The following is a 13,894-nucleotide window of genomic DNA, read 5'->3' as shown; positions in this document are numbered from 1 at the left end:
TTTGATTTAAAAATTTTCGTTGCAACTGATCTCTTGTAGCGCTAAGATCTAGAGCATCGGTTTTCATTTTGTCCAGTACTTTGCCCCAAAGGACCGATTTCTTCCTCCTTCCGCTACCAAATGCCTGTCTAATCGAATTCTGACCACTAATTTGGTTTCCACAACGCTTAATTTTATGCTAAAAACAAATAATTAATAATATTACAACATAAAAATAACATATAACACAAAATTTACTTACTTTTCCTCCTCCATCTCGATTGCGCATTGAAAATTTGTATGTTGCGCTTGATTAGCTAGTGATGAGCAACAGATTGTCAACATTTCGCTAAACGAACGCGTGACGTTGCCAGTGTTGTCGAAATTTTATCGAAGAACGTGATGCTCTGTCATAAAAAGTAACACTGCCGCAACATTTGTAGCTCGAACACACCCCCAGTCATACGACCTAAACCCCATTGGATACCTTTTGGGGAGATTTAAAGAAGCGAAGCGGGTAGGAAACATTTAAAATATAAGAAGGATTTATGGCAAAACGTCAAAGAAATATGGTACTCCCTCCCACAGAAACCTACTGGGATTATCAATTAGTAGGAACGTGAACGTGAGGGATATCTATTTTCATGACCACATGTCTTCATATATACTTATATATGTAACTGTAATTTTGAAATAATGATTTAAAAAAAATATTTTCATTTTCTATTTTTAAACTTCTGTTCAACCTCTTTTATCTACACAAAACGTCATTCGGCATCAAAAGATCACACAGTAGCAGGCAAAGGCACAATACCAATCGATGCGAGCATCAACTGAATCCGTAAAGTTTCCATAGCGTTATATGTAGGCGCGAAAATAAATGTAAATAAAGTGCGCAGTGATAACGAGAGTTAAAGTAATCAAGTGTGTGAAAACGTGAATAATAAATAGTATCAAAAATGTTTACTCAAATTGCCTGTGATAAGAGATTAAGTTGAGCATTTCAGAGCGATAAGGTAACAAAGGGCACTGACGGAGCAATTTTTGTAAAGCATTTAATTGCCTGAATTTTTTTAGTGTTTTTGTGGTGTAGATTGCCTTAAATTTGTACACATACAAGGATTATATGCACATACATACATACATATTACATTTTATTTTGGAGGTTTGTTCTCTCCTACTCTTGTGGAGCTGGCATCACATTATCGGTGTGCTCCAACATTTTTGCTTTTGTTGGTTTGAGTGCCTTATCTTATCTTGCTGCATATTAACAATATTCACAGGGTGATCTAACAGGCGTTCAGAGTTTGAACTATCGATTTGTTTGACTTTGGGAGCTAAAGTAACATTCGTGATGTAACAGAAATGTATGGTGTTTTTGTTTCTACGGAAAAATGTTGCCCTTGACGGTATATAAATTATTCAATGTTGCACTTAACTCTGTAAAAGGGCAAGTTTTTTGCCTACTCAGAAAAGAGCACAAAACACTGCAAATATGTACAGTCATACAGAAAACTTTACGTACTTCTTACAAATAATGGTTTTATTAAAAAAAAAAACCTGAGTACTCCAACGAAATACTAAAGAACATAAATATTAATAATAAAATAATAATAATAACGTTAATATAATTTAAAATTAAGTATTTTGAAATTATATAAACAAACAAAAAACTGAATTTACAGCACAGAAAAGGGTATGCACTGCATAATAAATGCAAATGGTTGACTCTGCTACTGCCCCTAATCGACTTTGCATGGAAAAAATTGTTTCGGATGTTATTTGATTCCATTCGCCTTCAGATCATCTTTCAGTTCCTGATTGTCGCTATAAGTGTTTTGCTTATCCAGTATTCTAATTCGTTCCGTAAATCTTCTATTGGGTTGAGGTCTGATGAATTGAGTTGTTTCGGCACGTTATAAACCAACCATTCTTTTATTAAATGAGATGTGTGCGTCGGGTCGCTGTCCTGTTGGAAATATCTTCCGCCACTAAGACCCATGTGGTGTGCTTGCTGATTCTTTCCAATTGTTCTTATAATGTCTACTGAAAGAAACCAACCCATAATTGTTTCCACAAACTGCAATTTACCGACCCCATTCGTTGATATATTGCCCTATACCATCAATGAGCCTCCGGCATGATTCATAGTTTAGAACAAGCTTGTTAGCCATCACAACCGAATAAATTGAATTGACTCTCGTCACTACGCAACACATTCATCTAGAAATCAGTCGACTTGTCGGCATACGGCTTATAAATGTTTTTGTTTTGTTTGTTTCTCGGTACTAGGCACTTCGAACTGTTTCGACTTGAACATTAATGTTGGAAGCGGATTTCTACCACTGTTATTTTCTGATTTTTGTTCACAACTTCTTTGATGTATCGGCTAAGTTTTTGAAAAATTTTAGGCGGGCAACAATACTTCTAGGGTTTACTTGTCAATGACTTTGTCCCAAAAAAATTTTGTTTTATTATTTGCCATGGTGAAAGAATTGAGAAGGTGTACTCAATAACATACTCTTATTCGCCTCTAAGCGGAATTAACCGTATCAGCTGATGGGCTGAGGTCACTGGTCACTGAGGTCAACCAATGACACTTCGTTGCCGTCTCAACAACGACTGTTTGGACAAGTGTGTAAATACATGTGAAGTGATTGTGCAGAATGCGGCTGCAGATTCTTCTCTTCTTAATTGGCGCGATAACCGCTTACGCGATTTTGGCCGAGCTTAACAAAGCGCGCCAGTCGTTTCTTTCTCGTGCTAACCGGCGCCAGTTGGACACACCAAGTGAAGCCAAGTCCTTCTCCACCTGATCTTTCCAACGCAGAGGAGGCCTTCCTCTTCCTCTGCTACCACCAGCTGGTACCGCATCGAATACTTTCAAAGCCGGAGCGTTTGTATCCATTCGGACGACATGACCCAGCCAACGAAGCCGCTGGATCTTTATTCGCTGCGCTATGTCTATGTCGCCGTAAAGCTCATACAGCTCATCGTTCCATCGCCTGCGATATTCGCCGTTGCCAACGTGCAAAGGTCCAAAAATCTTACGCAGAATCTTTCTCTCGAACACTCCAAGCGTCGCTTCATCGGATGTTGTCATCGTCCACGCTTCTGCGCCATACGTTAGGACGGGCATGATGAGAGTCTTGTAGAGTGTTAGTTTTGTTCGTCGAGAGAGGACTTTACTGCTCAGTTGCCTACTTAGTCCAAAGTAGCACTTGTTGGCAAGAGAGATTCTACGTTGGATTTCAAGGCTGACATTGTTATCGGTGTTAATGCTGGTTCCTAAATAAACGAAGTCTTTTACAACCTCGAAATTATAACTGTCTACAGTGACGTAAGTGCCGATACGCGAGTGCGCCGACTGTTTGTTTGAAGACAGGAGGTACTTCGTTTTGTCCTCGTTCACCACCAAACCCATTCGCTTTGCCTCTTTATCCAGTTTGGAGAAGGCAGAACTAACAGCGCGGTTGTTAAGGCCGATGATATCAATATCATCGGCATACGCCAACAATTGTACGCTCTTATAAAATATTGTGCCTGAGCGATTAAGTTCTGCGGCTCGTACGATGCTCTCCAACATCAGGTTAAAGAAGTCACACGACAGCGAGTCACCCTGTCTGAAACCTCGTTTGGTATCAAACGGCTCGGAGAGGTCCTTCCCAATTCTGACGGCGCTGCTGGTGTTGAGCAACGTCATCTTACATAGCCGTATTAGTTTTGCGGGGATACCAAATTCAGACATAGCGGCATACAGGTAACTCCTTTCCGTACTGTCGAATGCAGCTTTGAAGTCGACGAAAAGATGGTGTGTGTCGATTCTCCTTTCATGGGTCTTTTCCAAGATTTGGCGTATTGTGAATATTTGGTCGATGGTAGACTTTCCAGGTCTGAAGCCACACTGATAAGGTCCAATCAGTTGGTTGACGGTGGGCTTCAGCCTTTCACACAATACGCTCGCTAGAACCTTATAGGCGATATTTAGAAGACTAATCCCGCGGTAATTGGCACAAATTGCAGGATCGCCCTTCTTATGGATTGGGCAGAGCACACTTAAATTCCAATCGGCAGGCATGCTTTCATCCGACCATATTTTGCATAGGAGCTGATGCATGCACCTTACCAGCTCCTCGCCGCCATATTTGAATAGCTCAGCCGGCAGTCTGTCGGCGCCCGCGGCTTTGTTGTTCTTTAGCCGTGATATTGCTATTCTCACCTCGTCATGGTCGGGTAACGGAACGATAATTCCGTCGTCAACGATTGGGGTATCGGGATCTTCACTTTCTCTATGACATGCGCAGCTGTCACTGTTTAACAGGTTCGAGAAGTGTTCCCTCCATAATTTAAGATTGCTCTGTACGTCAGTCACCAGATCACCGTCTTTGTTCTTACAGGAAAACGCCCCGGTCTTAAAACCTTCTGTAAGCCGCCGAACTTTCTGGTAGAATTTTCGGGCGTTGTTCCTACTGGCCAGCATCTCAAGCTCCTCGCACTCACGTATTTCGGCCTCACGTTTCTTTTGTCGGATAATACGTCTCTCTTCCTTTTTCAGCTCTCTGTAGCGATCCCACATGGCTCGCGTTGCGCCCGATCGCAGCGTGGCTCTATAGGCGGCATCTTTTCTTTCGGCGGCAGCATGACATTCCTCGTCGTACCAATTGTTTTTTCGGGCTCGCCGGAATCCGATTTCTTCTTCGGCGGCGGTACGTAGGGAACGAGAAATGTTGCTCCATTGCTCGCGCATGCCGGTGTGTTGGGCAGTGCTCTCCGAGAGCAGGAGTGAGAGTCGAGTGGCGAATCTTCTGGCTGTCTGTTGTGATTGCAGCTTTTCGATGTCGAACATTCTTTGCGTAGGTAGATGTACGTTTTTTGCTGCACAGAGGCGTGTGCGCAATTTGGCTGCAACAAGGTAATGATCCGAGTCGATGTTGGGTCCTCGGATCGTACGTACATCTAATACACTAGAAGCGTGTCTTCCATCTATCACAACATGATCGATCTGGTTTCGCGTTTTTCGATCAGGGGACAGCCAGGTAGCTTGGTGTATCTTTTTATGCTGGAATCTGGTGCTGCAGACTACCATGTTTCGGGCCCCGGCGAAGTCGATCAGCCTCTGTCCGTTGCCGGATGTTTCGTTGTGCAGGCTGAATTTTCCGACTGTGGGACCAAAAATTCCCTCCTTGCCCACCCTGGCGTTGAAGTCGCCAAGCACGATTTTTATGTCGTGGCGGGGGCAGCGCTCATAGGAACGTTCCAAGCGCTCATAGAAAGAATCCTTGGTCCCATCGTCCTTCTCTTCCGTCGGGGCGTGGGCGCAAATTAGCGAGATGTTGAAAAATCGCACTTTGATGCGGATTATTGCGAGACGCTCGTCCACCGGAGTGAACGACAGTACTTGGCGACGAAGTCTCTCTCCCACAACAAATCCGACACCGAATTTGCGCTCCTTTACATGGCAGCTGTAGTAGACGTCGCAAGGTCCTAGGTTTTTCTTACCTTGCCCCGTCCATCGCATCTCTTGGATGGCAGTGATGTCAGCCTTTACTCTCACGAGGACATCAACCAGCCGGGCAGAGGCACCTTCCCCATTAAGGGACCGGACATTCCAGGTGCATGCCCTCAAATCGTATTCCTTATTTCGTTTGCAGGGGTCGTCATCAGTGTTGGAAGTTCTCATCCGAGGCTTTGTTGCTGTTTTCATTGGGGGGGCTTTTTAAGTGGCGGGTCCCAAACCCAGCGCACAACCAGCTATGCTGGGATGCTTCGCCTTCTCACTTTAGCTCACTCCCGAACGGGTGTTCGGAAGCTAACCAGAGGATACGTGGGCTAATCCCGGACGTTGTGAGCTGCTTGAACCATATGTAGAAGAATCGTCCTGGCCACTCCCAAGTGAATGGCGATCAGTAACTTTCCCCACTTGCGTGGACTTCTACACATGGAACCATCCTCCCGATCAGTAACTTTCCCCACTTGCGTGGACTTCTACACATGGAACCATCCTCCCGATCAGTAACTTTCCCCACTTGCGTGGACTTCTACACATGGAACCATCCTCGGCTGCAGATTGTGTTAGTAATATATAAAAAAAATCCACACAGTCTCTGCTCATGTTGCTTGGTTGCGATCTCAATGTCTCGTTTTACACTAATAATACATTTGGAAAGAAAAAGAAGCCGAAATTGAATTAGAAGCATGCGACGGTAGTGCGAATGGAACGGTTTTCCGTTATTTCATTTTGTGACGGCGTCCGAATGTGCGCGGGGAAAGAAAAAACAAAACAAATCAGCCGACCTACTGTTATCACCTTTAATAGATTCGCCTTGATTGGCAGTCTCAGTAAGTGCAGTTAGGAAAGAAAAACCGAGAGTGTTTGTGTTGCAGAATCGACACGTCAATCTTAGGGAAGCCGATACATTCACAGCGATTGTAAGTTGTGGTGGTTTGCCATCTCTTTTAAGATTTTATCGAAATTTAAATTTTTTATCGAATCTCTTTTTCTTCTTCTTGATTGACGCGATAATCGTTTAAGCGATTTTGGCCGAGTTTCACAAAGCGCGCCAGTCGTTTCTTTCTCGTACTAACCGGCGCTAATTGGACACACCAAGTGAAACCAATCCCTTCTTCACCTGATCTTTCCAACGCAAAGGAGGAGCCCTTCCTCCTCTGCTACCACCAGTTGGTACCGCATCGAATACTATCAAAGCTGGAGCGTTAGTACCCATTCGGATGACATGACATGATTCGGACGCTGCCCTAAGTCTATGTGGCCGTAAAGCTCATACAACGTATAGGCCTAACACAATGGATCCGTTGCAGCAACGAATTTGACTGAGAGCAAAATAGATTATGTTTATTTGAGTCGAAGGCGCCAATCTATTTTGCTCTCACTGAAATTATTGGCCGCAATGGACCCATTGTGACAGGCCTATTATTATTCCAGTGCTTGCGATACTCGCCGTCGCCAATGCGATTGTTTTTTTAATAAATAATTTTTAAGTATTTTTAAGTATCAGGCCAACTAATACCCATTTTTGTTGCTTGCGGTTAATCTTTGACTGACAAAACTATCCAATAAGCAAATCAGCTCTTCACTGATCCGCATAACAACCGTTCATCACACTAAAATTTTAATCATAATCAACTCCGTCGATAATCCCGATTAACGGCGCCGTCTGTCTAGGGCATTAGGACCAGGTAAGCCGATACACACCGATTGCATCAATTAACCTAATTTAGTTCTTGCAGTTCTCTGCCTACATTTAGACTACCATACTAAAGAAGTATAGGGGACAATTGGTTTTAAAACAGTAGTAAATTACCGGTAAGTCATAAGACTCTTTGTTTTACTTATATATGCTGGCTTGTTAACAGCTTCTAAGTAAATATGTCAATCATCACATCATGTTGCTTCATTAGAAAAACTGATTTTTGCGCTACCTAGTGTCGGTTATTTCTTAGATAGTTTCCTACTGCGGGTGCATGGTATTGGGTATGGGAATAAGTTTTCGTCCTTTTTTAGCCAAGGTTACGTATTATTTAAACAATTAATTAATTCATGGAATTATGTGAAGTATGTGCCATTAGAAGCTACAACTTTACTTTACTACTTTCAGGCAGCATATGGATTCCTCTGATGAAAAATTCGAGTTCTTTTGACTTCATCCATTCGTTAAGTCGGTTTGCGATGCTATCGTAAGAAGTGAACCGCTCTCCAATAAGGGCTGACTGCATTGATCGGAACAGATGGTAATCCGAAGGTGCAATGTCTGGGGAATACGGCGGGTGGGGCAAGAGTTCCCAATTCAGTCCCTCTAAATATTTCTGGACCGATGAAACAACGTGTGGTCTGGCGTTGTCATGCAGAAAAATTAGTTTGTCATGTCACCGTCTCATTCCAGCTTCTTTTCTTTGAAAGCTCGATTCAGACTCATTAGCTGCAGTGTAACGATCGTCAGTGATGGTTTCAGTTGGTTTAAAGAGTTCATAATAGATGACACCCTTCTGATCCCACCAGATGCACAACATAACCTTTGAAGCATGAATATTTTTTTACGCTGTCGATGGACCTGGTTCACCCGGCAGGCTCTAACATTTGCGACGCTTAGGGTTATCATAATAGCTCCATTTTTCATCGCAAGTGACGATGCGATGTGGAAAACCTTTTCTTTCCAAGAAGCATCTCACACGTCACCAAACCTCTCCTTCAATTGATGTGGCACCCAGTTACCTGCTTTATGGACAATTCCCATCGCATGAAACGTTTACCGATCTGTCAACATCTGTCAACTCTTTATACATATAATATCATGAAGGGTTCGACATGCGTCTTCATCCAATGCGTTGTTGCAGTTGAGTATCGTCGAGTTTTTTCGGTGCCGCTTCGCGATTTTTATCACTCACGTCGTAAATGCCACTTTGGAAGCGTCGAAACCACTCTTTACATGTTGTATTTGATGGAGCGTGATTACCGTAAATCTTGATCAATATACGACACGTTTCAGCTGCACTTTTCTTGAAAAGGTAAAAACGAAGCACGACTTCCCGCAAATGCTGTTTTTTCGGGACGAACGTAGCCATTTTTGACGTCAGATAAAAAGGATCTTTACGCTTCAAACGAATGCCAACTACTGCGATCGAGACCTCACATATGTATATAAACTTTCAAATCACGAGTATATTATATTATCTTTTGTTGTTCCATAACTTCTAAGTGATGCACAGTGGCCGTTGCATGAGCTTCGATTATGTTTCCTCAAGCGTCCATGTGATGCATTTCACCAAATTATCCACATAACCTAGTGGGCTAAACCTTTGATCATTCAGCGCGTGCAGGAGTTCATCTAACGCCCATAACCATTAACCGTGAAAACGCATCTAAGCCGCCTGCCGTATGCCCAACAGTTGGTTCCACCTTACCGTGACAGTTGGTGAGAGTTTCTAAAGCATTTAGCACAGGTCGCTTTGGCTGTTGTCGTAGTTGACTATTTGCAATTAAATTCTCTGTAATTTGTTGGAGCACAATCTAAACCACTATCGCAGTGATAAAACTGACGTACGCGTACTTCCATCATTTATCTACACATGCCAGCACCTACTTATGCATATATATATACACGCGCACATACATATATACATTTATATGGTTGTTTATTCTCTGATTACTTGCCTGTTAGTCGCCCTCAGTACTTCAATGAGTGAGTCTGCTTTAAAACAACGTACGGCGATCTGTATATGATGCGTGTATATGCATGTACATATACATACATATAAGGGCGACTGTGTATTTGTCTCCACCCAACGTTCAGTGCGCTCCAAGCCACAAATATAAATTTAAGTTTGAAAAGTCGGTGTTTTCAATTGCACAGTTTCGTAGTGATCGTCCATCAAAGCGTTTGCCACCCAAAATTTTACGCTTACAAATAATTAATATTTTATTGATGCAAACAATAAATGAGTGGCGGTGGCAATTAAATATTCATTGCGATTTACTAGCGTAATTAATTGTTAGACGTTTTTGAATAAGCAGTGAATTTCTTTTAAAATTTTTGAATTATCAAAAGTAAAAAAGTGCTGCCAGAATATAAGGAAGGCAAGAAGGAGTGATTTTTTATGCAAATTAAAAAAACCAAATTTAAGAAAATTACTAAAAATCTGCTCATACATAATAAGCATATTCTTTTCCATAAAAAAATCGCAAATAGTTATATACATACATAGGAGATATTAAACACAATGAATGCCATCGATATTCTTTTGGATCGGGTAAGTTGAGTTGTTTTTCTCCTTCCCAAAGTGGCAATAGTGCTTTTGTTTTTATCTTAACATTGCATATTTATCTAGCTCTAAATGAGTGTGTTAAATAAATTACTTCAATAGAACACCTCCGCTAATGGTAATGACGGTTTAAGTGAGGGTCAATCATCGAGCTGAGTAGCATACATCCAAGTGCCGAAAAACAATTGTGTTTACTCGTCTGCGTATGTGCATATGTATGTACATTTATGTACGCAAATAACTGCCGGCGATATGCCAAAGAAGTTGGCGCAATTCGGCCTCTTATTGAGGTGAAAAATATCTTGTGTGCAAAAAAATATTAGTTTTATTAATGCGTGTGTCAACTTATACAATTCTACCACATAGTTGATATTCCTATATTTAATATTTAATTAATGGGTTTATGAATGCATACATACATACATACCTATGTACATATAAATATGTGTGTTTATGGCGAATAATTACAAAACAAAAAATATTAAAATAAATAAATTAAAATAAGCTCAAGCAGCACCGACTTTAGATAATGCAGAGGAAGGCGTGTTAAATTATTTTCCCTGCATACAAGGTGACACAAAATTAATCGGAAGATTTATAACTTTAGTACACGGCGTTTTACGTCAATCATATTTGATTATTGTGAATTGGACAGCTGCAGTAAACAAACAGACAAGCAATGGAGAGCGTGAAGGTCAAAATAAATCATCTATCATGCCAAGCATCAAAATCACTCAAAATCGTTTTTTTTGTTTTGTAAAAAAAGTGATTCAGCAACAAAATCGGATGATCAATTTTGTGCCACCTTATATTATGAAATGTATAAATTATAATTTTTTTTTTTTTTTTAAATAAAATAGTAAAAAATTTAATTTTTGTTTTTGTATGGCGAGAAAGGACTAACTGCGCCTGCAATTTTTAATTTACGTAGAGACATTTTTTTCGATTTTACTTTATATGTAAATTACTATAGAAGTGTCTAGTATTTGTTTATCTTGATATTTGTGTACATTTAAAATAAAAAAAATTTCCGAAAATTGTTTAAATGGAAAATTAAAAAAAAAAACAGCCGAAAATTGTTTAACTTGAAAATTGAAAAAAAAAATGTCCGAAAATAGTTTAACTGGAAATTAAAAAAGAAAACAGCCGAAAATTGTTTAACTTCAAAATTAAAAACACAAACCGTCCGAAAGTTGTTTAACTTGAAAATTAAAAAAAAAAACAAAATCGTCGGAAAATTGTTGAACTTGAAAATTAAAAAACAAAAATTTAAAAAAAAAATGGTCCGAATATTATTTAACTTCAAAATGAAAAAAAAAATCATCCGAAAATTATTTAACTTTGAAAATTTAAAAAAATCAGCCGAAAATTGTTTAACTTCAAAATTTAAAAAAAAAAACAAAAAAATCGCCCGAAAATTGTTTAACTTAACAATTAAAAATAAAAAAAAAATCGTCCGAAATTAAAAACAAAGAATATACATAATATTACAAAGAAAAACCATCCATCCATACTTCTGTGCAGAATAAATCATAATTGTAGATATACCGTTAAAATTTCGAGTCCATCGGATTGAAAATTCATGAGGAATGTGCAAAAAAGTTGCCGATGATTCCACAAAAATTTTTGTGATTTGTTTCTTTTTCAAATCTGCATCTGCCAGCACAAGTTTTTCGACTCTTCCAAACAACCAATGAGTTCGTCGCCCTTACCGGCGGCCATCGCGGCGGCGCTGATAATTTTCAATTGCTTACCTCATCTTGCTTGAATATGCTGTGCCACTTATAAATGTTGTTGTTGTTTTAGCAGCATAAAAATTCGCCAAACATGTGCGTGGAATGCTGCTGTAGTGACAGTCCTTGGCCGGATATAAATATGGGTCGTGCACTAATCCTCTTGAACAAGAGACCGTTTCCCGATCACCTCGTTTCTTCGAGCGATCAACTTCTTTTCTCCGATATTAATTGGCGGATTTGAGTGAAACGTAGGATTTATAGTTGTATAAGCACTATCAGGGATGCCTCCTAATACGATCTCGCCTCCAAATGGATGGTTGCTTGTTACTTAGAGAAAACTTAGCCGCAATTGAAAATCGTTAGTTTTTTTATTTATATTATGTATATTTATTTTCCACTGGCTTGGACTTGGACTGCACAGCGAACCATATTCATTATTATTTATTCGTATATTTTTAATGATAGTACATTTATAACATAGACGTACCTACTACTTACATATTTGTATTTTTTATACAATATGATAATGCACTTTCCACGTATAATTATAAGAGACATGTAGCAATCACTCCAGACATGTACATATTTTTTATTCGATTGATAGGTTTGTAGTATAGACTTTATATGCACATTAAGGTGGAGCTGTAGTATATATTATATATTTTATTTTTTTTAATCCATTTCTTTATTGCGATCTGTTTTTAAACAGTAAGCAATATTTTTACCTATTTAATTCATTTCAGAGAAAAAAAAAATATGGAATACACCCATTTTCTAATGTTATTTATTTATATCTTGAGTCTGGTGCAGGTTATGGGATTTGCAATTATTGGGTTGGGTTTGTGTGCGATTGTAGTCGTGTGTTGTGTAATGTGGCATATTTTCTTATTTCCTCAATTATTTTGGGTACTTTCAGATCACGATAAATTTGTGCATTTGTTATATAATAAGGGGCGTTTGAGATCATTCTGAGGGTTTTCGACTGGAATCATTGAAGCATTTCGATGTTGGAGTTAGCTGCAGTGCTCCAAAGTTCAATGTCATATGTCCATATCGGTTTCAAAATAGCTGAGTAAAGTGAGAGATTACTTTCGAGAGAAACATGGGAATTTCGATGTAGTAACCAATTTAGGTTTCTAAGTTTTACTCCGTTTGGGGAAAATATGGGTTCTCCATGTGAGTTTGCTATCAACATGCATGCCAAGACATGTGACGTTAGTTTAGGGGATTATTATATGATTGAGCTTAACGGGTAGGCAAGTTTTTCGATTTACACGGTCCGGCACTCGAAATGTAACCAATTAAAATGGCCATACATTTAGTTTGGAAAATTACTTTTATTCAATTCAGAGTAAAAAATGTGTGAAAGTAATATAAAATTAAGAATCAATTAATTTTTTTGCTCGATATGACCACCTTTTACCTTCACTATGGCCTTGGTCCAGAAACGAATCGCAAGCTGCCCGAATGTGGCTTGCAAATATTTTGACCCACTCGTGGACCCTGGAGTTTTTTCAGCGGCTCGAGACAGGTGAATCTTTTAGTCCGGACTTTGCTCTCCAAAATGGCTCAAAGAGTATAATCCATCGGATTCGCCTCTGGTGAATTTGAGAGCCATTGTGTGGACGTTATGAAGTTCGGAATGTTGTTTTTTAGCCATTCTTGGTTCACTTGAGCTTTGTAAGATGGCGCCGAGTCCTGTTAAAACGTCCATGGTCTGCCACTAAAATGTTTGTCTGCCTCCAGAATACTTTCCCGATAATATTTCGCAATTACCTTGACGTCAGACTCGATGAAAACGATTGGAGAGCACCCATCTGCGGTTACAGCGGCCCAAACCATTATCTGGGGCATGTGCTGCCTCCTGGTGGCCAATCGATGACTCAAAATCTCGTATAAACGGCCGGTCAAATAAACCCTATAGTTTTGGGAGTTTAGGAATTGCTCAATTTGACGAAATTTTGTCGTCAGAAAACACAAAGTTCGGAAATTGACCGCTTTCGGCCAAGCGAAGTAACTCCCTCGCTCTCTCAAGTCTGACTTGTTGCTACTTTGGTGTGAGATCATGCGCTTTTTGGATCTTGTAAGGCTTGACTTTGAGATAATTTTTCAGTGTGCGACGAATGCTACGGTCATATATTTTCAGTTGTTCTTTCGCCCTTTGATTGGCACTTCGTCGGGGTTTTCGTTTAAGTCGCTTCTTTACTTTCTGAACCATTTCACGTGACGTTGCAGTCTTTTGATGACCACCCCCATGACGTTTTGCGATGCTACCAGTTTCATTGTAACGAGTAATGGTGTGATAAACAAGAACTTTATTTACTTTTGTGCTTGAGCTCATGAGCAATCACCCCATTGCATTCGAAATCCATTACTGATTTTCTTTTTTCACGTTTAATCCC

At 39.8% G+C, this 13,894-nt stretch overlaps 1 protein-coding gene across 3 annotated transcripts in view; it reads left to right on the top strand.

Annotated features, from left to right (window-relative positions):
- Positions 1-13,894, top strand: part of LOC128860025 (UTP--glucose-1-phosphate uridylyltransferase) — a 64,748-nt gene that overhangs the window by 3,990 nt on the left and 46,864 nt on the right. The window contains exon 1 of one of the 3 annotated variants that reach the window (XM_054097249.1): positions 9,215-9,744. The exons of the other annotated variants lie outside the window; for them this stretch is intronic. Within the exon in view, the coding sequence (XP_053953224.1) occupies positions 9,715-9,744 (30 nt within the window). The 5' untranslated portion in view covers positions 9,215-9,714. Of the gene's footprint in view, positions 1-9,214; positions 9,745-13,894 lie in introns of those variants that run through there. 3 annotated transcript variants of the gene reach the window in all.

The sequence above is a fragment of the Anastrepha ludens genome, chromosome 4, assembly GCF_028408465.1.
Source record: "Anastrepha ludens isolate Willacy chromosome 4, idAnaLude1.1, whole genome shotgun sequence".
In the NCBI taxonomy this organism is placed as follows: domain Eukaryota; kingdom Metazoa; phylum Arthropoda; class Insecta; order Diptera; family Tephritidae; genus Anastrepha; species Anastrepha ludens.
This window is presented reverse-complemented; position numbering and strand designations above follow the sequence as displayed.